General features: G+C 46.6%; 1 protein-coding gene and 1 pseudogene across 1 annotated transcript; one reads left to right on the top strand and one right to left on the bottom strand.

The window, feature by feature from the left end:
* Window positions 1-2,289: 2,289 nt before the first annotated feature.
* On the top strand, window positions 2,290-3,072 carry Cby3 (chibby family member 3). Its single transcript, XM_052195285.1, has one exon. The coding sequence runs from the start codon at window positions 2,324-2,326 to the stop codon at window positions 3,050-3,052; it is 729 nt and encodes a 242-aa protein (XP_052051245.1). The 5' UTR covers window positions 2,290-2,323; the 3' UTR covers window positions 3,053-3,072.
* A 5,678-nt stretch (window positions 3,073-8,750) lies between these two features.
* On the bottom strand, window positions 8,751-26,929 carry LOC127694873 (40S ribosomal protein S10-like; annotated as a pseudogene).
* Between the last annotated feature and the right edge of the window lie 17 nt (window positions 26,930-26,946).

Genomic DNA, 26,946 nt, shown 5'->3' with positions numbered 1-26,946 from the left:
GTGCACCCCTACACACAACATCTGCAGGGCACACTGATTTCTGTTGGGGATGTGAGGAAGGGAAAGGAGGAAGGAGTAAGATCCCACTGCCGTATCTTCATTAATTGAACACATGATTCTCATAGCTGGCCAGAAGTTGAGTGGAACCCCACTCCCACCTCGTTCACAGATGGCCTCTCTGGGAGCTCCCACACCCTCACCTTTGATGTCTTTACAACTCCCTGGCAAAGGTGGAGGTAGAGGCAGGAGGATCCCTACAGTTTATTTGGCCAGCTGGCCTTGTGACTCTGTTAGCTCCAGGTTCAGTGAGAGACTGACTCAGATAATACAGTGGAAGATCCATCAGGCATGGTGGTTCACACCTTTGATCTCAGCACTCTGAGGCAGGAGCAAGTGGATCTCTGTGAGTTTGAGGCCAGCCTGGTCTGTATAGCTAGTTCCAGGACAGCTGGAACTCCATAGAGAGACCCTGTCTTTAAAAACATAATAAGTAAATAAATAAGGTGAAGAGTGATCAAGGAAGATACTGGATATTATTTTTTGGTCAGAGGTCACACTACCCATATCCCCACCGTCCGCATACAAACCAAAAGAACTGTGTGCTGGCTTTTGACTATAATCCAGCTGGAAGGCTAAGGCAGGAAATAGGAAAACTCCTTGTTTTTTTTTTTGTTTTTGTTTGGTTTGGTTTTCCAAGACAGGGTTTCTCTGTGTAGCCCTGGCTGTTCTGGAACTTACTCTGTAGACCAGGCTGGCCTCAAACTCAGAAATCTGCCTACCTCTGCCTCCCAAGTGCTGGGATTAAAGGTGTGCTCCACCACTGCCCAACTAAGATTACTTTGTTGTTTTTTCCAGACAGGGTTTCTCTGTGTAGCCCTGGCTGTCCTGGAACTCACTCTAGACCAGGCTGGCCTCGAACTCAGAAATCTACCCCTTAAGACTCACTGCTGTCACTGCCTGGCTCAGGAGGATTCTTATTAGCCTGGGTCACATAGTCAAAACAGCATGGGCTAGGGTAGCTTGGGCTATCCTGTCTCAAAATGACCTAAATCAAAACAACAAAGACTTAAATAAAAAAACAAGGAGTGTTATTTAATGATGGAATGCCTTCCCATGCCCAGGACAGCGCCTGGAGCGAGGTAAACGCTCCATAAACTTCACGTAACTGACCACACTTCACTGTCTGCACCTCCCCTTCCCTAGCAGGCCTGGCAAGGAGGCATTGTGAGTCACAGCTGGCAGACAGGTGGTTGAAGTAATCCAGAAATGGGGCTAGGCCTGGAACAGCAGTTTGGGCACCTCCACCACATCTTCCAGGTGAGGAACAACTTGCAAGGAATGTCAGGAAACAAGTCTTCTGGGGAGTTGTGACCTCAAAGATGGATGGATGTGTAGGGACTTCCAGAGACCATTTCCATGAACTAAATGGGGGTGTGGGGGGGGTTCAGCCTGCCTCTGCCCACCTGCAGAATGTGTTGGTTTAATGAAGGTGTGGCCAAGGGAATCCTGACTGCATTTTTCTTTACTCCCACCCATGATGGGCAGGAGAGGTATTTGAAAAACCACACTGTAGGATCCGTACTTTATAGGTGTTGTGAGAAGAGTTATGTAGCAAGGAGAACGGTTACTGGTAGTAAGCTGGGCTTTAGATTCACTGAGGTAGTCCGCTAGGAACAAAAGTCAACTCTAGTGTGCAGAATTGAACTTACTTTAAAGCTAAGCCTAGGTCTAGGCTAAGACACCTGTCCTAAGATGTCAGTGATTGCAATGGATTTTAATATATGTCTTTTCCAACTGGACCAGGAACATCTTGAGGGTAGACAAAGGCTGTGCTTGTGGTAGCTGTGCAGGCCAGACCTAGAATGGAGCAGGTGCCCGTTTAAGAATGTGCTAGCAGTCTTACCAGACAGCCTCTCTGTAGAGTTCATACTAACCCTGGCTTTGCAACCATCAGCAGCCTCCCTTAAAGAAATGACACCACAAATGTTCAGCTTCCTGTACTGTACCTCAGAATGGCCTGGCTCACCTTTCTAGCCTACGTTTTTGCTTGTTCTCAGAAGCAAGCCTATTCGGAGGCTCTTCCACACATCTGGAACATGATAGCCCTTTGCCTCACAGCTTCCACCAAGGAAAGGCCTGTCCTTCTTGCTTGGCTACTGGTCCCCACTCATGGCTGTCCACCTGTGGTCTCTTCCAGCTGCATTTCAGAGAATGTGGTTCCTAGGCCTTTACCTACATTATCTCTTACACACCCACAGATAAAGGATTGGGGGGAGGGAGGAGGTGGTTTTGGCGAACGCAGCTGGTGTGACTATATGCAGGAATGGGCTCCTCCATTAGCCTACAACTGCAGAGCTTTGGACCTGAGGAACAGCCTATTCTGAGTAGGCCGCTCACGGGCCATTTGCTTTCCAGCAGTGCCACTGGCTCGCCTTCATCATTCCAGGACATCAGGGCTCCAGACACCCGCGCGCCCCGCGTGGCCCACCCCAACTTCACCCTGGAGGCCTTTGAGTGCCTGGCCGCGAGCCAAGCGGGCCGCCTATGGGAGCAGGTGAAGCAATTCTGGGCCGACCATTTCTCGCGCCGCTTCTCGCCACGGAGGCCGCCGCTGCGCCATCTCTCATCCATGTCCACCTTCTATCTGCTGGACCACCGCACGCGACAGGCCGAGCTGGGGCTCAACTACGGCGCGCCGCGCACCCGACTGAGCGACGAGGCCTTCGTGTTCCGCGGCGGCCGCTGGACCGCGGAGGGGAGGCGCGCACGCGCGCGCACGTCACTGCCCTCGTCCGCCACCCCCGCCTGGAAGCCACAAGTGCAGCGGATCAAGAGCCAGGTGCTGCTGGAAGAGAACAACTACCTGAAGCTGCAGCAAGAACTGCTCATGGACATGCTAACCGAGACTACGGCGCGCATGCAACTGCTGGAGAAGAAGGTGCACGCGGATGACAACCCCGCGGCCCCGGCGCGCTCCTGGAAGAGAAAGATGCACAAGCACGAGGGCGCGGGCGTGCTTATAATTCAGCCGCGCGCTCTGGAGTCGCGGTGATGCAATAAAGCTGTACCTAATGCAGGGCTGCGCGTGCGTGTCTCGCCTCGCCCCCTCCCCGCCCCGCCCCGCCCCACCACGCCCTGGTGGCCCGGGTGGTCCAGGTCCCGCGGGCATTCGGGTGCTCCTTGGGTGGAACTGAGTGGGGCACAGATAAGTGGGAGTGGGAGTTAAAGCGCGTGGGGCGCTTGGGTAGTAGGGAAGAGGGCGCTTGGATTTTTCTCGAAACCTTAGGTTCTGCTTTCCCATACTTTTTGTTTTGTTTTTATTGGGGAAGCTCGTGATTTTTATCATACGTGGAATAAAGACTTCTGTTTGACCAAGCATTTTTAAAAAAATGTATAGGAAGATGGGCAGGAGTGGCCCATGTCTTTAATCCAAGCACTCCGGAAGCAGAGGCAGGCAGATCCCTAGAGTTCGAGGCTAGTCTCTACAGACCTAGTTCCAGGACAGCCAAAGCTACACAGAGAAAGTTAAAAAAAAAAAAAAAAAGCATTGGGGCCACACATAGCGTGCGTGCATGCGTGTGCGTGTGCGTGTCTCAACAATGTGGGACATAACTCAGTGTAGAGCACTTGTTTAATTTATACAAGGCCCTGTGTTTTCAAACTCCAGGATTATAATTCATTTTGGAGAGAGGCTCATAAGATCCTCCTGTCTCCACTGCCAGTTTTCTGGGGTTAAAGATATGCGCCACCACACCCAACAGCAAACGACTACTTCGACACGTTTCTAATTCACTGGAGGTTGTGGAAGAGCTGATAAGACACAGGAGAGGCTGAGTCACAGCACGGAGAAAGTGTATTTGACTCGTTGGAGGCTTTTCTCTAATGACCAAATGTACATCCCTGTAGGAAAGACCCACGGTGGGCGGTGAACTGGGAAAGCAGAGGTCATGAGACCGAACCTCCATCTACAAACAAGCACTCTACAACTCCACCTGCCGACCAGCACAGGTAGCAGGTGGCCGCTGAGATTGGAGCGAGAGCCTGGGAAAAAAACTGTCAGACAACCATGTGTTCCTGGTTTGCACCTGTAATCCCAGAGAGCGCCTGGAAGTCTGAAGCAGAAGGATTGTTTTAAGTCCAAGACTAGACAGGTCTATATAGTTGTAGGTCAGCCTGAGCTATAGAATTAAGTTCTTGCCTCAAATACACACACATACATAGAGGCTCCAAAACAAAAACCAAAAAAGAAATTCAGAATGGACTGAGGACCCCTTTTCTGAAATCCCTGGGACCCAGAAGTATATAATTTTGTATTGTTTTGTATTTTATAAAATGTTATGTTTTACCTACATGTGTGTGCACTGTATAATTGTCCCATGCCCTCTGCATGTTTTAAGAGGACATCAGAACCCCTGAAACTGGAGTTATGGAAGGTTGTGTGTAGCAGTTAATTATTTAAACTGCTTTGGCTCCTGACACACTTTCCCAAGAGCTCTGGATTCATGAGTGAAAGACACACATAAACCAGCTAATTTTGATATGCCTTGACTCGCTCAATGGCTGGACATTTCTAATCCTCCCCATGGCGGTGACTAACATACATTTCTCTCCAGTATTCCTGGCTTAACACCTTCTGAATCTTATTTTATCTGTGCTGCCCTGTTACCTTCTGGGCAGCCCACCCACATAGGACTGCACTCCCTTTCTACCTACGTTGTAGGATGCTTTCTCTCCTGCAGCTCTTAAATCTGATCCTTCGCCCTGGGAGTCATATGGATTCTCCGTCTCTTCTCTCTCTCCCATCCCCTAGCCCATGCACCTCTGTCTTTCTGCCCAGCTACAGGGTATATGGCAATTCTTTTTAAGCAAGAGCAAAGCACTTTATTAGGAAATACACAGGAGCACAAACTTGGGACAGACAGAAGACACAGGATACCCAGGAAGAACCAAGCAGAGAATTCAATTCTGGGCTCACTCTTGGTAAATGCCACCAAGGGGAAAGCCTTTGACTCCTTTCCCTATTGTGTCACTGATGCATTATCGGTGACTCTGAGTTTATTACTAATGTGCTCAGCCAATGCAGCAGGCCAAGGCTTCCGCAGCTCGTCAATGTCTCCTGTCTTCCTCCATTGTTAGCATGTGCTTGGGGTTGCCTTGTGCTCATGGCTGTCACTGATCCACACTCTCCACTCTTAGCTGGTGGAACCGTAACCTCCACCCAGTGTCTGCTTCTATCGCCCTCGCCTTCTAACCTGTGGCTATCCTGGTGAGTGTGGGTCGCTGTTTGGAGGGGAGGGGAGGGGAGGTGGATGGGAGATGGAGGGGAGGGGAGATGGAGAGGAGGGGAGGAAGGTGCTTGCCAGGAGCTGAGATCCAGAGGTGCGAGTGCTTGTGAGAGAGCTTGGGGCCCATGCAGCTGGGGACATCCTTGGTTTGGGGAGAAGGCTCACACTCGGGTCTCGGTGGAATCTGGTCTTCAGTCATCACACCTTGCACAAAACATGCAGCATGGCACTTTCAGACCGCAGTCCTCCCCATGCAGGCCCTTCTCCCATCCTTCCCTTGCGTGCTGCTTTTCGGGTGCACACACGGCTTTTCCCCTGTATGGCAATTCTTTATTATCAATTGAAGCCAGCTGGGGGCAGGGACCCTCAGGTCTGGAAGCCCGGCTTTTTTGGAGCCAAAATAAGACAAAGCATTAGAACCAATCCCCAACAGTTGTGAGCCACCTAGGAACTGAGCCCAGGCCCTCTGCAAAAGCAACAAATGCTCTCAACCACTGAGCCCTTCCTCCAGCCCTGTGTTGGATTCTTTTTTAATTTATAGACATTTATGTACCTTAGAGGTATCTTATAGGACTCAAGTCTAAACAAGAACTTATTTTTATTTTATATACATTTTATAATGTAGTCTGAGGTAATTTTTTAAATATTTATTTATTGGTTTTTTTTCGAGACAGGGTTTCTCTGTGTGCCCTGGCTGTCCTGGAACTCACTCTGCAGACCAGGCTAGCCTCAGAAATCTGCCTGCCTCTGCCTCCGAAGTGCTGGGATTAAAGGCGTGTGCTACCACTGCCCAGCTTGAGGTAATTTATTTAATGTGTATGGTATTTGCCTGTATGTCTATGCATCATGAGTATGCAGTCCCTGTAGAATCTAGAAAAGGACCTGAGATTCTCCCGACTGAAGTTACTGGGTGGTGAGCCTCCTTGTGGATTCTGGGCATCAAACTAAGGTCCACCGACTCATTGCTTCAGCCCCTATATGATTTTTTTTCTTAAAACCGGGTCACACTCAGTAGCCCTTTTATTGTTTGTTAGAATCACAGCAATCCTCTTGCCCCAGTCTCGAAAGTGCTGAGATTACAGGTGTGCACCACCACACCACCTGATTTATTCAGGCCCGGGGATCAGGCTCCGGTCTTCTCCAGTGCCAGATAAGCACACTGTCAGCTAAGCTATCTCCCTAGCCCAGAGACAGTAGCTCAAAGGGTTTGTTCCAGGCCACAGTTTCGGAGGTTTCAGCCACAGCCTCTGGGCCCTTTGGTTGCATAGTGTAGCATGGTGAGAGCACAAGGAGGAGGGGCTGCGTTCAGAGGTCCGACACGCCCTCAGAGACTCTGGGCTAGTGACCTCCTGCCTCCTTAGGGTCCCACCCCCAAAGGGTCCTCCTTGTAGGCTTACAGCCTTTAGCTGTGTTGTGTAAGATTCCTCTGCGATTGAAACATTCCATCTTGCAGGGAAGCCCCTTAAGCAGGAAGGTAAACAACTCAAGAGCTTCAGGAAGTCCCTGAAACAGACCAGATTCACTAGGCCCCTCCCCACCAGAGTAAGCAATAAAAGATGAGAGTTGGGCAGAGACTCTCAGAGGAGAAAGGCTTCCAAGACTCTGAGACCAGGCCAGCTGTTTGGAGGAAGCAGACACCAGCTAAGCTACCTGGAAGAATCTGAGACCAACAGAGGCCCCTGACAAGGCCACTCTCCAACCTTGAGCAGCCCGCAGCCTGCAGGGTGCTCCAGGTTCCCAGCTTGGTAAGCCCCCATTCTTGCTTGGGCTGGGCTTTGGTGATGCAGCTGTTTTCGAGTCATGTCTGCCCCTTAATGACCCCTCACCCATATTCCTGTAAGTAATCACAATAAAACTCATTGGTTCCATCAGATTGGACTCCGGTGATATCTGTACTCTGGTGTGTCAAGGGTTCCCTAAATGGGATGAGTGGACGTATGTTGCATCTTCCCAGGAAACATTTTGTTACACAACAAGCTTGAAGGCCTTTCAGGGACATCACAGATCCAAACCATGAAAGTGCCAGATTCTGTTCTGGTGCGATGTCACCCAAAAACATTTCAGATTTGGCAGTGTGTTGGATTTCATATTTTTCAGGTTAGACTGGATTAACACGACACAAGAAACAGGAGCAATATTCATTTTAAAAATCAGTTAGTTAGGCTGGGCATTGGTGGCACACGCCTGTAATCCCAGCACTCTAGGAGGCAGAGGCAAGAAGATTTCTGAGTTCGAGGCCAGCCTGGTCTACAGAGTGAGTTCCAGGACAGCCAGGGCTGGCTATACAGAGAAACCCTGTCTTGAAAAAACCAAATCCAAAAAACCAACCCCCCCCAAAAAAATAAACAAACAAAAATATTAGTTAGTTAGGCAGAAGGGTGGCGACACACGCCTTCAATCCCAGCACTTGGGAGGCAGAGGCAGAGGTAGGTGGATCTCTGTAAGTTAGAGGCCAGCTTGGTCTACAGAGTAAGTTCCAGGACACAGCCAGGACTACACAGAGAAACCCTGACTCAAAAAACTAACTAACTAAATAAATAAATATCAAAAAACAAGTAAAAGCAGCCAGGCGGTGGTGGCGCATGCCTATAATCCCAGCACTCTGGGAGGCAGAGGCAGGAGGATTTCTGAGTTCAAGGCCAGCCTGGTCTACAGCGTGAGTTCCAGGACAGCCAGGGCTACACAGAGACACCCTGTCTCGAAAACAAACAAACAAAAACCAAACAAAAAGAGAAAGAAAAAAACAAGTAAAAGCATAATAAAAATAAAAATTAATTTAGGAGAGATGGCGCAGTGGTTGAAAGCATCTGCAGAGGACCTGGGTTCAATACTGAGAACCCACAGGTTGGCTCACAACTTTAACCTCGGTTGCAAGGGATCTGATGCTCTCTTCTGGCTAACACAGGTATTACATGTATGTGACAGCCTTACACTCAGGCAAAAACCTACACACAAAAAAATAAAAATAGAATAAACACAGGTCTCTCTTCTTGGTGTGAAACTTGCTAAGTAGGTTAGGCTGACTTGTCTCTGCCTCATCTGCTTGTCTCTGCCTCACCAGCACCAGGACTGCCAAAATGTGCCACCATACTTGGCTTTTGTTTGGTTTGTTTTGTTTTTCAAGACAGGGTTTCTCTGTGTAGCCCTGGCTGTCCTGGAACTCACTCTGTAGGCCAGGCTGACCTTGAACTCAGAAATCTGCCTGCCTCTGCCCCCTGAGTGCTGGGATTTAAGACGTGCCATCATTGCCTGCCATACCTGGCTTTTTTCATGTGAGTTCTGGGGCCTGAACTTGGATTGTTGTGTTAGAGCTTTTCCACCTGAGCCATCTCCCCAGCCGAGAAGCTCAGCTCTTAAGAGAAAACAGAACCTGACAATCTGGGAACAGAAGGACTTGAAAGAACATTTGCAGGTCAAAGGGGAGAAACAGGTGTGACTACTAGGTGTGCTGGCACAATGGCCATACCCTGTGACAGACCAGCAAAACATGTAAGACAACTGGGGAGAGATGGTGTGTGTGGGTGCATGTTATGTGTAGATGATGCTTTTTTATGTTTTTCTTTAAAGTTTATTCAATACAACATAATCTCCAACTTCACTGAGGTGGCTGACCACACCTGCGACCAAAGCTGCCTCTAAACTGGGATTGGGCTGCTGAGACAGCCCCAGCCTCAGCGTTCCTGTGAGCTCCTGGTGGGACAGCACTCCTTTGTAGGTGTCTCTGTCTGCCTCCGTTCTTGTGAATCTTGCAGGCTGCTCATCCTCTGGCCTTTGGGCCAAGGCCTGCCAGTCTCAGGACAGCTGCAGGGCAGGGTGGCGGGAGGACCTCAGGAGGTAGGTTCAGGTAATCCCAGAGATACCCGGTGCCCGAATTCGAAAGGTACCAGTAGAAATGTCTCCAAGCAGACTGCTCCTTCACATAGCCTCGAGACTTGAGAGGCTGCATGGCCTTCATTACAGGAAGATTGGGCACATTTTTGTCTGCCAGCTCGGGGTGTCTGGGCACGTGGACATCTGCTTTGGTGACCATCACACCTTCCTTAAAGAGGAGTTCATAGGTGGCAGTCCGACTCTTCCGACTCTTCTTCAGCATCAACATCTCTCAGCAGCTGCAGGGTCCGAGGCAGAGGCTGGAAAGGCTGTGGTTTTTTTGTTTTGTTTTGTTTTGAATGTATGTGTTGCTCTGTATGTATACCTGTATACCAGAAGAGCGTATCAGATCCCTTTGTAGATAGGTGGTCATGAGTCACCAATGTAGTTTGGGGATTTGAACTCAGGATCTCTAGAACAACAACTACTGCTTGTAACTGCTAAACCATCTCTCCAGCCCCATGAATGTGATATTTTTAAAGATTTGTGTGCAGGAGTTAGGGGGAGACCATGTGGGTGCAGTGCCTGCAGATATCAGATGAGGGCATTGAATCTCCTGGAACTGAATTTACAGATTGTGAATTACTGTGGGTGCTGGGATTTAAACCTGGATCCTTCGCAAGAAGAGCAATCTCCCCACCCCCACAATTGATTGACTCATTGATTCATTGATTTTGAGAAATGGTTTCTCTGTATAACAGCCCTGGCTATCCTGGAACTCACTAGGTAGAACAGGGTAGCCTTGAATTCATACAGATCTGCCTACCTGTGCTCCCCGAGTGTGACAATCAAAGGTGTCTGACACTAAGCCTAGCTCAGCCCATGTTTCTTACCTCTCTTATCAATCTGGTCCTAATTGGCTCAGTAGACTGCGCATCAGTCTGCAAGGGCCTCTCATGCCCGATTCCTTCAGTCATGCCTGGCCTTCCTCTACTGTCTTGATATTTAAAGATATAAACTGGCAAAACCTAAGTGCTAGCAGGTAATCCAAGGTCCTGCTTTCTTCCCAGTTGTGATGAATTCAATGTATCCTTGTACTATGAGCTGAAACTCATATGTACTATAACTGAGTAAATCTATAAATAACTGAGTGCAGGGTTTCTGTCAGAAAAAAAAAAAGAGCAGCATTGAAGGCAGAGTGGAGATGGCTGCACACCATTGTGAACAGACTTCACAGCCCAAATTATACAGCCCCAGCTGTTCCGTCTCTAGGACAGCGCAGCTGGTGCAGTATGTGTGCCTGTTATTCCAGTGCTTAGTGGTGCAGACAGGACAATCAGAAGTTGAAAGTTATTCTTGATTTTGTGAGCTTGGGGGCAGCCTGGACTACATGAGGCTGCCTGAAAAAACAAAACAAATGCAAGGAAGAAAATAAGTAAATAAAGGTCAGGGAAATGGGGGTGGGGGCTAGCTCGTATACCCTGCTTGGTAGGATGCTTGCCTAGACTATACAGAGTTCTAGGTTTGATCCCCGACACTGCATGAACTGGGCATAGCATTTACTCCTCTGTAATCCCAACACTAGAGAGACAGAAGCTGAAGAAACAAAAGTTCAAGGTTATCCTCAGCTAAATAGCAAGTTCCAGGCTAGTTTGAGATAATATCCTGTACCAGAGGAGGGGAGCAATCTAGAGACAGCACTCAAGTAAGAGATATGAGAAAATCTAGCCAAGAAATGCAGAACCATATGGTATTATTACTGCATTAGCTATATTAATTACTATGCCTGTATGCTTTCCTGTATTAGCTGCACTAATTACTGTGTAGCTATGACCAAACTACTCAAAGAAAAGAAGACCTGACCTGGAGGCTGAAGGGCAGGCAGGCCCTGTCAGCCTGAGACCAGCTCAGCTACCACTCAGGTCCAGATCCAGCATTTTGGGTGCATCCACCCCTCAACATCTACCCGTCTGTGAACTGCTGGAGCATGTGAAGGAGCCAGCCCTGCAGAACCAGAGCCACAGAATGACCGTGACTCTGGGCAGCAGCAGGGTAAAAGAGAGGAGACTCAGTGATGGTCCAGTTATTGGTGGTGTGTCAGAAACTGGAAACTAGACCAATGACTTGTTACAGTGAACATTTGCATGTAAAGCTCTTTAGGCAAATACACGCACACACATACACGTGTGACACACTACAGCTTCCAATGCCACTACAATGAGTGAATACAGTTGTGAGAGGCATGCGAGAAGGCTGCAGTGGATGGAGGAACAAGTCATTGCCCGGTAGGCTCAGCGCGGAGGTGCACAGCAGCCTGGAGCTTCCACAGACTCAGCCCTGGAAAGCTCCCCTCAGCTCTGAGCAATAACAGGATGTCCAAGGTGAAGAGTGCCTCATTTCCTGGATTGAATCTCCCTGAAAGACCTCCCTGGTCCATCCTTCCCCCAGAGGCCATGCTGGCATCAGTGGTCTCCAGGCGGTGATGAAGCCCAGGGGCCACATGAACGTCTGTGGTCTGTGCTAAAGCCCTGCCAATATCCATGGGTTACACTGCTGCCAAAACCCCCATTGGGCCCATGGTCACACAGCAGCCAGGAGCGCTGTTGACATCTGAGGCTTGTGCTACCACCGCAGTTGCCTGTGGTGTATGCCACTGTCCGAGGCCAGGTTCATGTGAGTGGCCTGTGCCGGCCATGCTGAAGTCCGTGGTGATCTGTACTGCCGCCAGAGACCAAGTGGAGGTCCATGGCACCATGCTGATGCTGGAGACCACGTGGATGTCCATGGTACATACTGTTGCCCGAAAACATGTAGAAGCCCAGGACCCGTGCTCCTGCTGACTCTAAGTGGCAAGGAAGCTGCTCCTGCAGTGGTATCGCTGATGGTAGCAGCACAGTTGAGAGGGCCGTAGAAGGCTCCTGCGGCAACCCCTGTGCCCTACTCCTCCAGAGTAACAGCCTGAAAAGGAAGCCATCCAGTAGAACTTGTGATAAGGATGCTACAGAGCAGCCTTCAAAGTTGATGGAAGTGAGGAGACTGACCCCGGGGCTTTGACCATACTCCAGTGAGCATACGGATAACACAAATTGGACTTTTCTTTCTTTTGTTTTTTGTTTTTGAGGGGGAGATCAGAGGGGTAGGGGTAGATATGAGGGGACTGGGAAGTGTGTGTGATCTGGGTGGATGACGTGAAATTCCCAAATAATAAAAATATGTTGGGGAGAAGAAAGAATAAAGGCTCTTGTTTGGCTTTCGTTTTCAGAGGGCGTAGTCTATGAGTTCTTTGAGCCATGGCTTTGGGAGAACATGGTAGTGGGAGTGTATGATATTGATTTTTTTTTTTTAAATTTAGTGGCAGAGGGGTTAGTAGGGTTGTCAGGCACTTTCCTGTTGCTATGATAAAATATTATGAACAAAGATAACTTAAAGAGAACTTGGGGCCAAAGAGAAGTCTCGACAGTGAGGGACGCTTGCTCTTCGCGTCCACTCGGTGGCTCACAAGCATTTGCCGCTGCAGTTCCAGGGCACCTGACACCTCTCTGGGCCTCTGCGGGTCCTGCGTACACACAGGCATGTGCACATAAAGTAGATAAGGATGTAAAGGACAAGAGGCTTTACTTTGTTTTCTGGTTCCCAAGGTCGGAGTCCATCTCGGTAGGCGGTGAGTGGCAGCCATGGCAGTAAGACAGAAGCTGAAGCAGGTGGGAGAGATGACGGCTCAGCAGTCAGGAGCACTGCCTGACTGTTGCATTCTGTAGTTACTGCGAACGAGGGTCCTGGAACAGACGCTGAGGGATGGATGGGGGAGGCAGAAACTTTAATGGAGGTCAGACCATTTAACAGTTTGGGCGAGCCCCTCCTCCCAGACTCTGGGCTGAGCTCTGGGGAGTCGGCTGGCGGTTCTGGGCTCCATTACTCAGGCAGCTGGGTGGGTCACCTGCTTAATTCAGGAATTCGTAGACTGGGAGGAACAATGAACTTCACCTTCACTCTGAGCACTCCACCCTAGGATAAAAATTCCTGATGTAACCTACTTCCCTATTATGCCCTAATGCCCGATTCCAGCCCAAAGCCCCTGTCCTTGGCCAATGTCAAGTTCCTACCAAGTGGCATGACACCCCAATATGGTTCTGTACACCTGATCTTCTGGAGGACTTACGTCCAATTCCTAGCACATACATGGCAGCTCACAGCTCTCTGACTCCAGTTCCAGGGCATCTGACATCTTCACAGACATGCTGGCAAACATCATTGCACATAAAATAATTTTTTTTAAAAAAAAGGAAGCTGAAATAAACTGGAAGTGATTGATTTTATTTTTTATTTCCGTCGAAGCCTATCCCTAGTGACATACTTCCTCCAGCAAGGCCACACCTCCTAACCTTTCCCAAAAGGCACTCCACCAACTGAGGAGTGTGTGTGGGAAGTGTTTAAATAGCCAAAGTCTACTATGGAGGACATTTCTCCTTCAAACCTCCATACAGCGAATATAGAAGAAGCCAGAGCCAGGCACAGCCTCCAAGAACACACACGCCGGTGACCTCCACACACTAGGCCTCACTGCTACTTCTTACTGCTTTCCAGTAATGCCATCTGAGGTGGTCGGAAGAGAATGGGCCCCAGAGGTTCAGACCTTTGACTGTTTGGTCCCCAGTGAAGGGGATGGGAAGGATTGGGAGGTGTGGCCTTGTAGTAGGTATGGCTTTGTGAAGGAGATGTGTCACTGTGGGTGGAACCATGTCTGTCTCGTGGCCTGCTGCAGCATCATGTCTGCCTGCCTCCATACTCCGAGCCTTGATGACTCACCCTCTGAAACTGTAAGCAAGCCTCCAATTAAATGCTTCCTTTTATAAGTTTCCGTGGCCATGGTGTTTTGTCACAGAACAGTGACTAAGACACTGCCATATTAAGAATCCATCATGAGATTAATCCATCATTCAGCCAGAGCCCTCATGATCTAATCATCTTTGGAAATAACCACAGGGACACACCCAGAGTCCTGTGTTACCAACCTCATAGGACTTCCTCAAACCAGCAGTTACAACCAATCATCAGAATGGTATCTTTTGGTTTGAGATTCTGAAGCCATTTAGGTGACTTAAGATTTGTTGGACTTTACATAAAGGAAAATGAACCCAAACACAGACTTACAGGGCATGGGCCTTATAAGAAAGCAGGTCCTTGTTCCTTCCGGCTGCCATTTGCACCAGGGAGCCACAGCCTTCTGTGCACAGCCCACCAGGAGAGAGTGATCTCCCAGAAGTGCTTTCACTTCTGAGCATGGAGGTAAGATCTCCACCTTCTCTCTTGAGGGGAACAGCTAAGAGTGCACAGGGCATACGATCAGTGGAGCTGTTGGGACAGGAATCTCCCCTTCCAGCCACCATTTGCACCAGGGAGCCAGGTGGCTCCACAGCCTTCTGTGCACAGACCCTGCCAAAAGAGAGTTGGTCTCCCAGGGGTACAGACACAGGCTTACAGGCACACAGGAGGGACAAACTCCATCCAGAGACAGCAAGACCAACTAACACCAGAAATAACCAGATGGCGAAAGGAACCCTATCAACAGAAACCAAGGCTACTTGGCAATATCAGAACCCAGTTCTCCCACCACAGCAAGTCACGGATACCCCAACACACTGGGAAAGCAAGAGTTCAATTTAAAATTGTATCTCAGGATGCTGATAGAGGACTTCAAGGAGGACATAAGTAACTCCCTTAAAGAAATACAGGAGAACATGGGTCAACAGGTAAAAGCCCTTAAAGAGGAAACACAAAAATCCCTTAAAGAAATACAAGAGAACATGGGTCAATAGGTAGAAGCCCTTAAAGAGGAAACACAAAATCCCTTAAAGAATTACAGGAAAACACAAACAAGTGAAGAAACTGAAAAAAACCATCCAGGATATAAAAATGGAAGTAGAAACAATAAGGAAATCATAAAGTGAGACATCTCTGGAGATAGAAAACCTTGGAAAGAATTCAGGAGTCATAGATGCAAGCATCAACAACAGAATACAAGAGATAGAAGAAAGGGGCTGGAGAGATGGCTCAGTGGTTAAGAGCACTGACTGCTCTTCCAGAGGTCCTGAGTTCAAATCCCAGCAACCACATCGTCGCTCACAACCATCCTTAACAAGATCTGACGCCCTCTTCTGGAGTGTCTGAAGACAGCTACAGTGTACTTACATATAATAAATAAATAAATCTTTAAACAAACAAACAAAAAACAAAAACAAAAAACAAGAGATAGAAGAAAGAACCTCAGGTGCTGAAGATACCATAGAAAAACATTGACTCAACAGTCAAAGAAAATGCAAAATGCAAAAAGCTTGTAACCCAAAACATCCAGGAAATTCAGGATACAATGAGAAGACCAAACCTAAGGATATAGGTATAGAAGAGTTACAACTTAAAGGGCCAGTAAATATCTTCAACGAAATTATAGAAGAAAACTTCCATAATCTAAAGAAAGAGATGCCCATGAACATACAAGAAGCCTTCAGAACCCCAAACAGACTGGACCAGACCAAAAAGTCCTCCCCTGGCACATAATAATCAAAACACCAAATGCACTAAACAAAGAATATTAAAAGCAGTAAGGAAAAAAGTCAAGTAGCTTATAAAGGCAGGCCTATCAGAATTACACCAGACTTCTCACCTGAGATGATAAAAGCTAGAAGATCCTGGGAAGATCTCATACAGACCCTAAGAGAACACAAATACCAACTCAGACTATTATACCCAGCAAAATTCTCAATCACCATAGATGGAGAAACCAAGATATTCCATGATAAAACCAAATTTACACAGTATCTTTCCATAAATCCAGCCCTATAAAGGATAACAGATGGAAAATGGCAACACAAGGAGGGAAACTACACCCTAGAAAAAGCAATTTTAACATGCTTTTCTATATATTTCTTCGATTTTATTAGAAATATTTTCCATGTAAATCTTCAATTTTATCAGAAAATGTTTATAATTCCACTTTCAATCAGCTTAGAAATTTTTTATGCCTACCATTTTATCTGTATAATTTTCTATTAGTCAATTTTAATGTTTTTTCTATATATTTCTTGAATTTTATCAGAAATATTTTCCATGTAAATCTTCAATTTTACCAGAAAATGTTTATAATTCCACTTTCAATCAACTTAGAAATAATTTTATGCCTACCATTTTATCTGTAATTTTCCATGATAAGCTTCAATTTTAACATGTTATTCCATATTTTTGTACAATTTTATCAGAAATGTTTTCCATGTAAATTTTCAATTCTATCATAAAATGTTTCTACTTCCTTTTTCAATTAATTTAGCAATATTTTTATGTCTACCATTTTACTCTTTCATTTTTCCATGAAAATTGTCAGTTTTATTTTATTTTGTTTTTTTGTTTTGCTTTGTTTTGTTTTTTTCTGAGTCAGGGTTTCTCTGTGTAGCCCTGGCTGTCCTGGAACTTACTTGGTAGACCAGGCTGGCCTCGAACTCAGAAAGCTTCCTGCCTCTGCCTCCCAAGCGCTGGAATTAAAGGCATGTGCCACTACCGCCCGGCTGAAAATTGTCAATTTTAATGTGTTTTCCCATATATTTCTTCAATTTTGTCAGAAATATTTTCCATGTAAATCTTCAATTTTATCATAAAAAAACAGAAGAAGAAGAAAAAAAGAAAAAAGAAAGCAGACCCTCAGGAAAATAGCAGAAGGAATGTGAGAACAGAAAGATAGCCAGCCAAAGGTGCTGCAGCATGCAGCTGGGAGAAGTGGGAGTCAGGGCTCTGGGGGGCTTATCTCGGTGAGGATGTTATCCAGAGGATTAGTGAACACTAAAGACTTTTAGGAAGGGTTAAATGGGGTGGTATGATGGCTCAGCAGGCAAAATGCATTTGCTCTGCAAGCCTGCTGACCTGGGTCTGATCAGACCCCTGGGTACAAGAAGAGCGCTGACTTCCAAAGGTGTCCTCTAGCTTCCACACATGCACATGTGTCCATCACACACTAGACACGTGATGCATGCAAAAGAGTCATTTTTTAAGATAGAAGGGTTTCTGGGTAATAAGTCCTTAATCCTAGTGCAGGAGGCAGAGATAGAAGGATCTCTGTAATTTTCAGGCCAGTCAGAAGAGAAATATGCTGAGACCTTGTCTCAAAAAAACAAAAAACAAAAAAACAAAAACAAAAAACAAAAACAAGAGGGTAGGAGAAATGGCTCCAGGATTCAGAGCACTGAAGGCTTTTCCAGGGGACCCAGGTTCCATTCCCAGCACCCGCATGGCTGCTCATAACTGTCTATAGCTCCAGTCCTAGGGATCCAATGCCCTCTTCTGGCTTCCGTGGGTGCTAGGCATCCAGTGGTGCACAGAGGTAGGAAAACCCCTCATACACGTAAGTTAAAATAATTGTTTAAAAATATAAGAAGTAGGACTGGAGAGACGACTCAGTGGGTTAAGAGCACTGACTGCTCTTCCAGAGGTAACTGAGTTCAGTTCCCAGCAACCACATGGTGGCTCACAACCATCTGTAATGGGATCTGATGCACTTTTCGGTTGTGTCTAAAGACAGTGACACTGTAGTCATGTATATAAAAAATAATAAATCTTTAAATAAAATACAAGAAGTAAAGAAAGGGGTTAAAAACGGGCTTAGGGGCCAGGCAATGGTGGCGCACGCCTTTAATTTGGGAGGCAGGTTTCTGAGTTTGAGGCCAGCCTGGTCTACAGAGTGAGTTCTAGGACAGCCAGGGCTACACAGAGAAACCTTGTCTCAAAAAACAAAAAAACAAAACAACAACAACAACAACAAACCAGGCCTGGGGATGCAGTTTAGGTGGTAGAGGAGCTGGTGCCTGGCATGCCTGAGGCCCTGGCAATAGCGCTGCATACAAACTGGCCTGTGTGTGAATGTAATCCCATGCTTAGGAAGCAGGGGCAGGATAGACTGTGAGGCTCAAGGCCCTCCTCTGTTACCTGGGAGTCACCACCAGCCTGTGTGCTGCATGATCCCACAGAACAAACTGTTTAAAATGGCTTTATGTTATGTATATTTTCTTTCTCACACTTTTAAAATATTTTTTTTCTGGCCCCTGCTCGCTCTGGTCTCATTTGCTCCGGCCCGGCTCCGGCCATATTTATTTCATATATGTGGGCACACTGTCACAGCAGTGAGGGCATTGGATCCCATTACAGATGGTTGTGAGCCACCATGTGGTTGCTGGAAATTGAACTCAGGACCTCTGGAAGAGCAGTCATCTCTCCAGCCCTAAAATATTTTTTTTTGTTTTTTTGTTTTTGTTTTTGTTTTGTTTTGTTTTGTTTTTTCGAGACAGGGTTTCTCTGTGTAGCCCTGGCTGTCCTGGAACTCACTTGGTAGACCAGGCTGGCCTCGAACTCAGAAATCCGCCTGCCTCTGCCTTCCAGAGTGCTAGGATTACAGGCGTGCGCCACCACCGCCCGGCTAAAATATTCTTTTAAAGAACATTAGCCCTTAGTACATTTTAAATACAGTTTGAGAATTTATTACCTTGACTGAGTATTAGGAAGCCAGGACCAGTCTCCACAAGATTCAAAATCTGTTGGGCTGGGCGTGCAGCTCAGAGCACCTGCCTAAACTGGCAAGGCTCTGGGTGCCATCCTTAATACCAAAAAACAAAAACAAAAACAAAAAGTATACGGCAAAAACCAAGTAATTCGAAACAAAGACGTTTTTCTAAGGAATACGCCGAGTGAACTGAAGAGGGCGCAAAACCGCAGACCTTAACGGCAGTGTGCTAGATTGAAGGCCAGAGCTGAGAGACGTCTTCCTTCTCACACAGATTCTCACTGACCAGTTTAAAATGGTTGCCAAGCCAACGCCTGAAACTGGGAGAGCTATCCGGTCTAGGGCAAGGAGGCGGCGGGGCGAGCCCCCGGGAGCCCAGCTTGCTCTCCCTCTGCTCTTCCCAGGTCACTGAAGCTTTGGGAAACTGTCATCTGAACAGACAGGGAGGGCCGGGGGTGGGAGGTGTGTGTGCGGGGTGGGGATGGGGAGGGGGTGTTCCAAGCCCAGGCATGCTACTGCTCTTTTAATATTTTAGCCTTGCTGGGGATGGAATCCATGACAAGCTAGGTAAATGCTCTCCCACTGAGCTGAACCCCCAGTTCCCTTTTGATTCAGTGTTCTGATAATCCTTGCAACTGAATGTTAAAGTCCTATGATCAATCCATCCATCCATCCATCCATCCATCCATCCATCCATCCAATTTTTCTTTAAATTTATTTTCGGTGCACTGGTGTTTTGCCTGCATGTATGCATGTCTATTGAGTCCCCTAGAGCTGGAGTTGAGAGTTGTGAGCTGCCATGTGGGGGCTGGGAATTAAAGCCAGATCCTCTGGCCAGTGCCCTTGATCTCTAAGATCTCTCTCCAACCCCCCCAATTTGTTTTTTATTTTGTTTTTTTTTTCTTTGTTTTTTGAGACAGGGTCTCTCCATGCCCCCATGAAACTACAGTACCCCCTCTTAGGATCAGGCTGGTCTCAGACCTGTGATCCTCCTGCTCCTGCCTCCAGAATGCTAGGATTATTTTGCTAAAAGTGTAGATGCATAAGTAACGGAGGGTTCAGCATTATGGCAGTTACAAATAACAAGAAGAAAACAAGTCCATCTCTGTTCCCACTGTCGAAGGTAGGCTGAGAACATTCTAGACTACTTTGTTCAGGTATATGTTTCTGTGTATGTGTGAATTTTATGTATTTCAGAAACCTGAGTACTATATCCCACTTGTCTTGGAGGTTTCTGTAGTTCCTGGTGTTGAGCCTGGCGGCACACACCTTTAATTCTAGCACTGTCTCAGGCAAAGAATTTTAAAATATATCTTCATGTAATTAATAGCATCAAAATGTATTAAACATACGTTTTGAGAACCTTCAGCTTCTCGTACTTTTTTTTCTCCTCTGAGACTCGGTTTCTCTGTTGCCCTATCTTAGAACTCCGTTCTCGGTCTTAGAACTCACTTTGTAGACTAGCTGGCCTTGAATTCACAGAGATCACCTGCCTCTGTCTTTCAAGTGCTGGCATTAAATTCCTGTGCGACCATACCCTGCTTTGAAGCTTTTCATACCTTAAAAAAGGTTTTAAGGGGCTGGAGAGATGGCTTGGCAGTTAAGGGCACTGACTGCTCTTCTGAAGGTCCTGAGTTCAAATCCCAGCAGCCACATGGTAGCTCACAACCATCTGTAATGAGCTCTGACCCCGACCCCCTCTTCTGGAGTGTCTGAAGACAGCTACAGTGTACTTATATATAATAAATAAATCTTTTTTCTTTTTCTTTTAAAAAATATTTATTTATTTATTATATGTAAATACACTGTAGCTATCTTTAGTCACTCCAGAAGAGAGTGTCAGATCTCATCACAGATGATTGTGAGCCACCATGTGGTTGCTGGGATTTGAACTCAGGACCTTTGGAAGGGCAGTCAGTGCTATCAACTGCTAAGCTATCTCTCCAGCCCCCTTTTTCTTTTCCTTTATTTTTATTTTTATTTTTATTTTTTTGAGAAAGGGTTTCTCTGTGTAGCCCCGGCTGTCCTGGAACTCACTCTGTAGACCAGGCTGGCCTCAAACTCAGAAATCCACCTGCCTCTGCCTCCCAAGTGCTGGGATTAAAGGAATGTGCCCCCACTGCCCAGCCAATGAATCTTTTTTTAAAAAAAGGTTTTGAGCCGCGTGGTGGTGCCTGTAATCCCAGCACTCTGGGAGGCAGAGGCAGGCAGATCTCTGAGTTCAAGGCCAGCCTGGTCTACAGAGTGAGTTCTAGGACAGCCAGGGCTACACAGAGAAACCCTGTCTCGAAAAAACCAAATCCAACCCCCCAACCCCCCCAAAAAACAAGGTTTTAATTATGTGTCTGCATTTGTGTGTATACTGAAACCAGTCAGGGGCCGCCTAACGTAGGTGCGAGAACTTGAACTCAGGTCCCCTAGAGGAACACATGTCCTTAACCACTGCGCAAATTTGCTAAGCCCAGATTTTACAATTTTAAGCTTAAAGCGTTCATCGAGGCACGGTAGCCCATACATCCAGTCCCAGTGCCTAGAGGCTGAGAGGGATGGGAGGACTGCCAACTCAAAGCTAGTGAGTTTAGGGACGGCTGTCCTGGACTCCGTGCTGACTTCCAAGCTAATCTAGGCTGCAGTGCAGAAATGTTATCAAAATAAAAATCCAAATCTCCCAATATAAGTTTAATTCTTTTATAATCTGCTTGCAGTTCTTTTCTTCTTTCTTTTTTCTTTTGGTTTTGTGTGTGTGCTTCTTTTTTCTTTTTTTCTTTTTTTGGTTTTTTTGAGACAGGGTTTCTCTGTGTAGCCCTGGCTGTCCTGAAACTCACTCTGTAGACCAGGCTGCCTCCCAAGTGCTGGGATTAAAGGCGTGCACCACCACCAGCCGACTTTTGGTTTTTCAAAATAAGGTTTGCTCTCTGTAGACCTGGCTATCCAGGAACTCACTCTATAGACTGGCCTGGCCTTGATCCTCCTCTTTCTGCTTCCTGAGTGCTGGCAATAAAGGCCTGGGCTGCCACTACTCAGCTGCTTGAAGTTTATTTTACTATGGAGACAGAGCATCAATGTTATTTGGTTCCAAACTGCCAATCATTATTTTAATATTTATTGAAGATCCTTTCTATTATAGTGGGAAATGACACCTTAGTAGATGATGAATTCCAGACTATACCCTGGACCTGTCTCTAGACTATTCCACTAAATAGTCAATGCACCAGTATATGTTAGAAGTTTAATTGAACATCTATTTACTTTACATGGTTAATGTATTACTGGCTTGTCTGAAAGGCTCTATGTAGACAGGGCTCACTTTGAACTCACAGAGCATGCCACAGCTAAGTATTGGGATTAAAGTTATGGAGTACTACTGCACCCTCCCACCAGGCCATCCTCCAACTCACTATGTAGTTGATAATGGTGATAGTTTTGAATTCCTGATCCTCTTCCTTCCATCTCCTGAGTTCAAGGCTCACACACACCTGGTTAAGAATTCATCAGTTCTGTTGGGCAGTGGTAGCATACTCCTTTGATCCCAGCACTTGGGAGGCAGAGGCAGACAGATTTCTGAGTTCGAGACCAGCCTGGTCTACAGAGTGAGCTCCAGGACAGCCAGGGCTACACAGAGAAACCCTGTCTTGAAAAACCAAAAATCAAAACCAAAATAAATAAATAAATAAATAAATAAAATAAATAAATAAAATTCACCAGTTCTTCCTGGTGTGGTGGCACACACCTTTAATCTCAGCACTAGGGAGCCAAAGGCAGGCTGATCTCTGCGATTTCAAGACCAGGCTGATCTACAAAGTTCCAAGACAGCCAGTGCTGCACCAAGAAATCTTGTCTTGAAAGAAAACAAACACACCCACACCCACACCCCCGCACAAAGAAAACCCCCTTCAAGAATATACAAGCTTGGGCTGGAGAGATGGCTTAGCAGTTAAGAACACCCGACTGTTCTTCCAGAGGTCCTGAGTTCAATTCTCAGAAACCACATGGTGGCTCACAACCATCTGTAATGGGATCTGATGCCCTCTTCTGGTGTGTCTGAAGATAGCAACAATGTACCCACATACATGAAATAACATGAAATAAATCTTTAAAAAAATATACAAGCTCTACCAAATCTAAGATGCCATCTGTGTTAGGACCTGTTTATATTTCACTATGAAAAGCACTTGCTAACCAAACCCTGACATGCCATTGATTTTAAGTTATATTTATGTTTTGGATAAGTTAAACTGGAAAAAATGTGTTTTCACAATTGCTGAAAAATGTTTTCATTTCTGGACAGGAAAGGGTTCTCAGGGTTTGGTTTGGTTTTCCACATAAAACCCTTTTTAAATCTTTATGTTTCAGCCCAGGCATGGTGGCACACATTTCTGATGCCAGGACTGGCAGAGGCAGTCAAATCTGAGGCCAGTCTGGTCTGCCTAACTGAGCTCAGGCCACCCAGAGCTATACAGTGACACTCTGTCTCACACACAACACATTAAGTATGTGTCGCTTTGAGAAATGCAAGCCCCACGTGCATTTTACACTCGGAAGCAGAAGACCGGGCACATGTTACCCTTTACACATTACATGTTACCCTTTACACATTTAGACACTTGAAGGGTGTGCAGCAGCACCTGACCTCTCATCTTCCTGGGAAAGGACCCACATATGACCCTCCTCCTGTCTTAGGTCAAAATCATTAGTTATATAGACTAATAACCATCAATAAGTATAGAAAAGCATTAGGGCAGGAAGTGGAGGCCACATAGACAATCTTGTTTCTTCCAGAATGCAGCAACAGGAATTGGGGAGATGGCCTAGCCAGGAAAGGCACTTGCTTCTCAGGCCCCAAAATCTGAGTTTAATCCTTCTCTCTGAAGACTCTGAGCCTTGCTTATTAAACTTAATATCTGAAGTATCTTCTGCTGCTTAACCTGCTTTTCTGCTAAGGAACTCTTTATAGTATTATGTAAGCAGCACCAAGAGCCAGCTGTGGTGGCTCAACCTTGTAATTCCAGCATTCCGGAGACTGAAGGAGGAAGATGCCTCTGGACACCCGGCTAGCCTGGGCTATACCCTGGGATGCAGAGACTCTGGCTCAAACAAAGAAGAAAGCACACTAAGACCAAAAGAACAGTTAAGAAAAAGCACAAAGAGAAAAGTAGATCTTGGTGAGTTCAGGGCCCTCCTGGTCTACATAGCAAGTTCTAGGCTAGACAGGGATATATAGTAAGATTCTGAGGGGAAGAAAAAAAAGAAAGAAAAAAAAAAAGAAAAAAAAGAAAAGAAAAGAAAAAAATCTCAGCAGAGGCATGTGGATTTCTGAGTTCCAGGCCAGCCTGGTCTACAGAGTGAGTTCCAGGATAGCCAGGGCTACACAGAGAAACCCTGTCTCAAAAAACACCAAAAAAAAAAAAGGCACTAATTAATTACTAATTAGTCCAGACTGGCCTCAAATCTCCTGGGACCTGACTGCTCTGCTGTGATTAAAGATGTGTGCAACCTGTGCCTGGCCCAGAAGCTGAACTTTTTCTGTGAGAAAGCTTTGTGTTGGACAATTTACATCAAAGGGAATGGCTATATCCTAATATTTACTCACTAGTGATCAGATACAAATAGTTACCATAGTCCCAGTATTAAGTTAATAAGAATTAAAGGAAAGGGCACTGCCAGTGTAGTGAAATTGGACTCCGGCAAGTGCAACCCTAGTATACAAGAGGATCTTCAAACTCTTCCTTTTTTGGGGGGCGGGGGTTGGCTTTGGTTTTTTCGAGACAGGGTTTCTCTGTATAGTCCTGCCTGTCCTGGAGCTCACTCAGAAATCCACCTGTCTCTGCCTCCCAGAGTGCTGGGATTACAGGTGTGCACCACCACCGCCTGGCCAAACTCTTCCATTTTTAGAAGTTACAAAAATACTCAAGAGAGCCAGGCAGTGGTGGCGCACATCTTTAATCCCAGCACTCTGGGAGGCAGAGGCAGGCAGATTTCTCAGTTCAAGGCCAGCCTGGTCTACAGAGTGAGTTCCAAGATAGTTAGGGCTACACAGAGAAACCCTGTCTCGAAAAAACCAAAACCAAACCAAACCAAAAACTCCTCAGAGCCTTCTGCCGAGTAATTGTCCATCAGTAAATCCTAACTTGTGTGTGGGGACATACGCACCTTAATCCCAACACTCTGAAGGTGGAGGCTCAAACAGGAGTCCAGGCTTTACTATGAGGGGAGTTAGGGGCCGCCCTGGGATATGTGCAATCATGACTCAAAACAACCTATCCTAAGGAAATGACTTTTATCTATAACTATACATTGCATTTATTTATTCTTACTACGGAAAAATAACCTCCCTATACAACTAGAATAGAATTTAGAGAAACATCGTAGGAATGTGGTTCTGTTGTCAGAGGGAAACATTTCCCCCTTCAGGTGAGAGATCTGGAAGTCCTAAGTTGACTCTCCCATCTCAGGATCTCAAGTAGCTGGGACTACAGGCACACTCCTGTGCAAAGTGAAAAAAGATGATTCAAACAAAAAACAGTGTGTGTGAAGATATAGTTGAGCGGTAGGACTGGTTTGCCCAAAGCCTCTCTAGCTCTCCCCACACATCTAATCATAGACCAAGGACTGCAGGTCATCTAATAAGAATAGGGCTCTCAAATGTGTGAATTAACTAAAGAAGAGTATGCTCTTGGTAATCTATCTCATGTCTCAAGGCCATGTAGTGAGAAATGTACATGCTAAGCAAGCTCTCGACCACTAAGGTTTTTCTCGTCTTTTGAGACAGGCTTTCACTAAGTTGCCCAGGCTCTTGGGCTGGGCTTGTGTTCTTGCTTTTCACCCACCTCCTGGCCTGGAGACTTGGGAGTCTCACTTTTCGATGACCTAAGCTAGTGTTTTCCATCTCCTCTAGATAGATCCTTTGCAGGTGAGGTCATGTCCCGTTGTTCTCCCAGCCTGTTTCATCTGAGTTTCCCTTACACCTGAAGGTTCACATTACACTGCTCCTGTTGCTCTCTTGCTGAAGGCTTGTGATGCCCTTCTGTCTACTTAACACCCTTGCGTAGACTTAAAAGGTCCGAGTTCTGCACGCTGTCTCTGCACCTTTCCTTTGATGACCTCCCTTTAAAAAAAAAAAAGTCCAAACTGGATTTAGCCTCAATATTGTACTTAAAAGAAAAGCGTAGCTGGGCGGTGGTGGTGCACGCCTTTAATCCCAGCACTTGGGAGGCAGAGGCAGGCTGATTTCTGAGTTCGAGGCCAGCCTGGTCTACAGAGTGAGTTCCATGATAGCCAAGGCTACACAGAGAAACCCTGTCTCGGAAAACCAGGACGGAAAAAAGAAAGAAAGAAAGAAAGAGAGAAAGAAAGAAAGAGAGAAAGAAAGAAAGAAAGAAAGAAAGAAAGAAAGAAAGAAAGAAAGAGAAAGACAGAAAGAAAGAAAGAGAGAAAGTCAGAAAGAAAGAGAGAAAGACAGAAAGAAAGAAAGAAAGAAAGAAAGACAGACAGAAAGACAGACAGAAAGAAAGAAAGAGGAAGACAGAAAGAAAGAAAGACAGAAAGACAGAAAGAAAGAAAGAGGAAGACAGAAAGAAAGAAAGACAGAAAGACAGAAAGAAAGAAAAGCGTATTTTTGCCGGCAACCTCTTGTGATGGCATTCAGAGGCTTACCAATTGTGGTACCCACTGTGGCACCGCCCAAACAATAACACTCCAGTTACTTTCTACCAGGTCTGGCTAGGGTAGGTCAGTCAAATCCGGACTCGGGACATCATCCGTATTCTGTTGTGTTGCTGGAATTCTCTTAACTTCACCCCATTTACCTCTGTAAGTGTACACGGGATGACCGGGGGTGTTTCCACCTGGGAGAGGCGCGTCTGTTGGTCGGTCGGTCGGGCGCAGCGCTCTGGGGCTGCGTCCTTCGCGCACCAGGCAGTCTCAGCCTTCACTCGCGAGGCGCAGCACACAGAGCGTTTCTCGTGCGAGGGCCCGCGGCCTTGGGAAGGCGAGAGGTTCGCAGAGTGCGAGTTCGTTAGTCAAAGTGGGGCAATGGCAGCCCTTGTGGGTCGGGGACTGATGCCCTAAAGCGGGCAGGTAAGGGGACTGGTCCCAGACGCCCCACGGTGATCGGGGCTTTGGGCGCAGGGGCGGGGCGGTACCAGAGGAGGCTTGGCACAACCCAGCCCTCCAGCTCCTATGCCTTCTGGGGAGAAAGGGCATGGCTTTCTTTTCCTAGTGCTGTCTTTCAAAACTGACAGGAGCGCGGATGAAAAGCTGCGGATTAAAGGTAGAACGACCGCCCCTGCAAACCTGAGCCAACTCTAGGTTACT

This window comes from Apodemus sylvaticus, chromosome 10 (assembly GCF_947179515.1).
Source record: "Apodemus sylvaticus chromosome 10, mApoSyl1.1, whole genome shotgun sequence".
NCBI lineage: Eukaryota > Metazoa > Chordata > Mammalia > Rodentia > Muridae > Apodemus > Apodemus sylvaticus.
The sequence above is the reverse complement of the archived record's forward strand: the minus strand, read 5'-3'. Positions and strand labels throughout refer to the sequence as shown.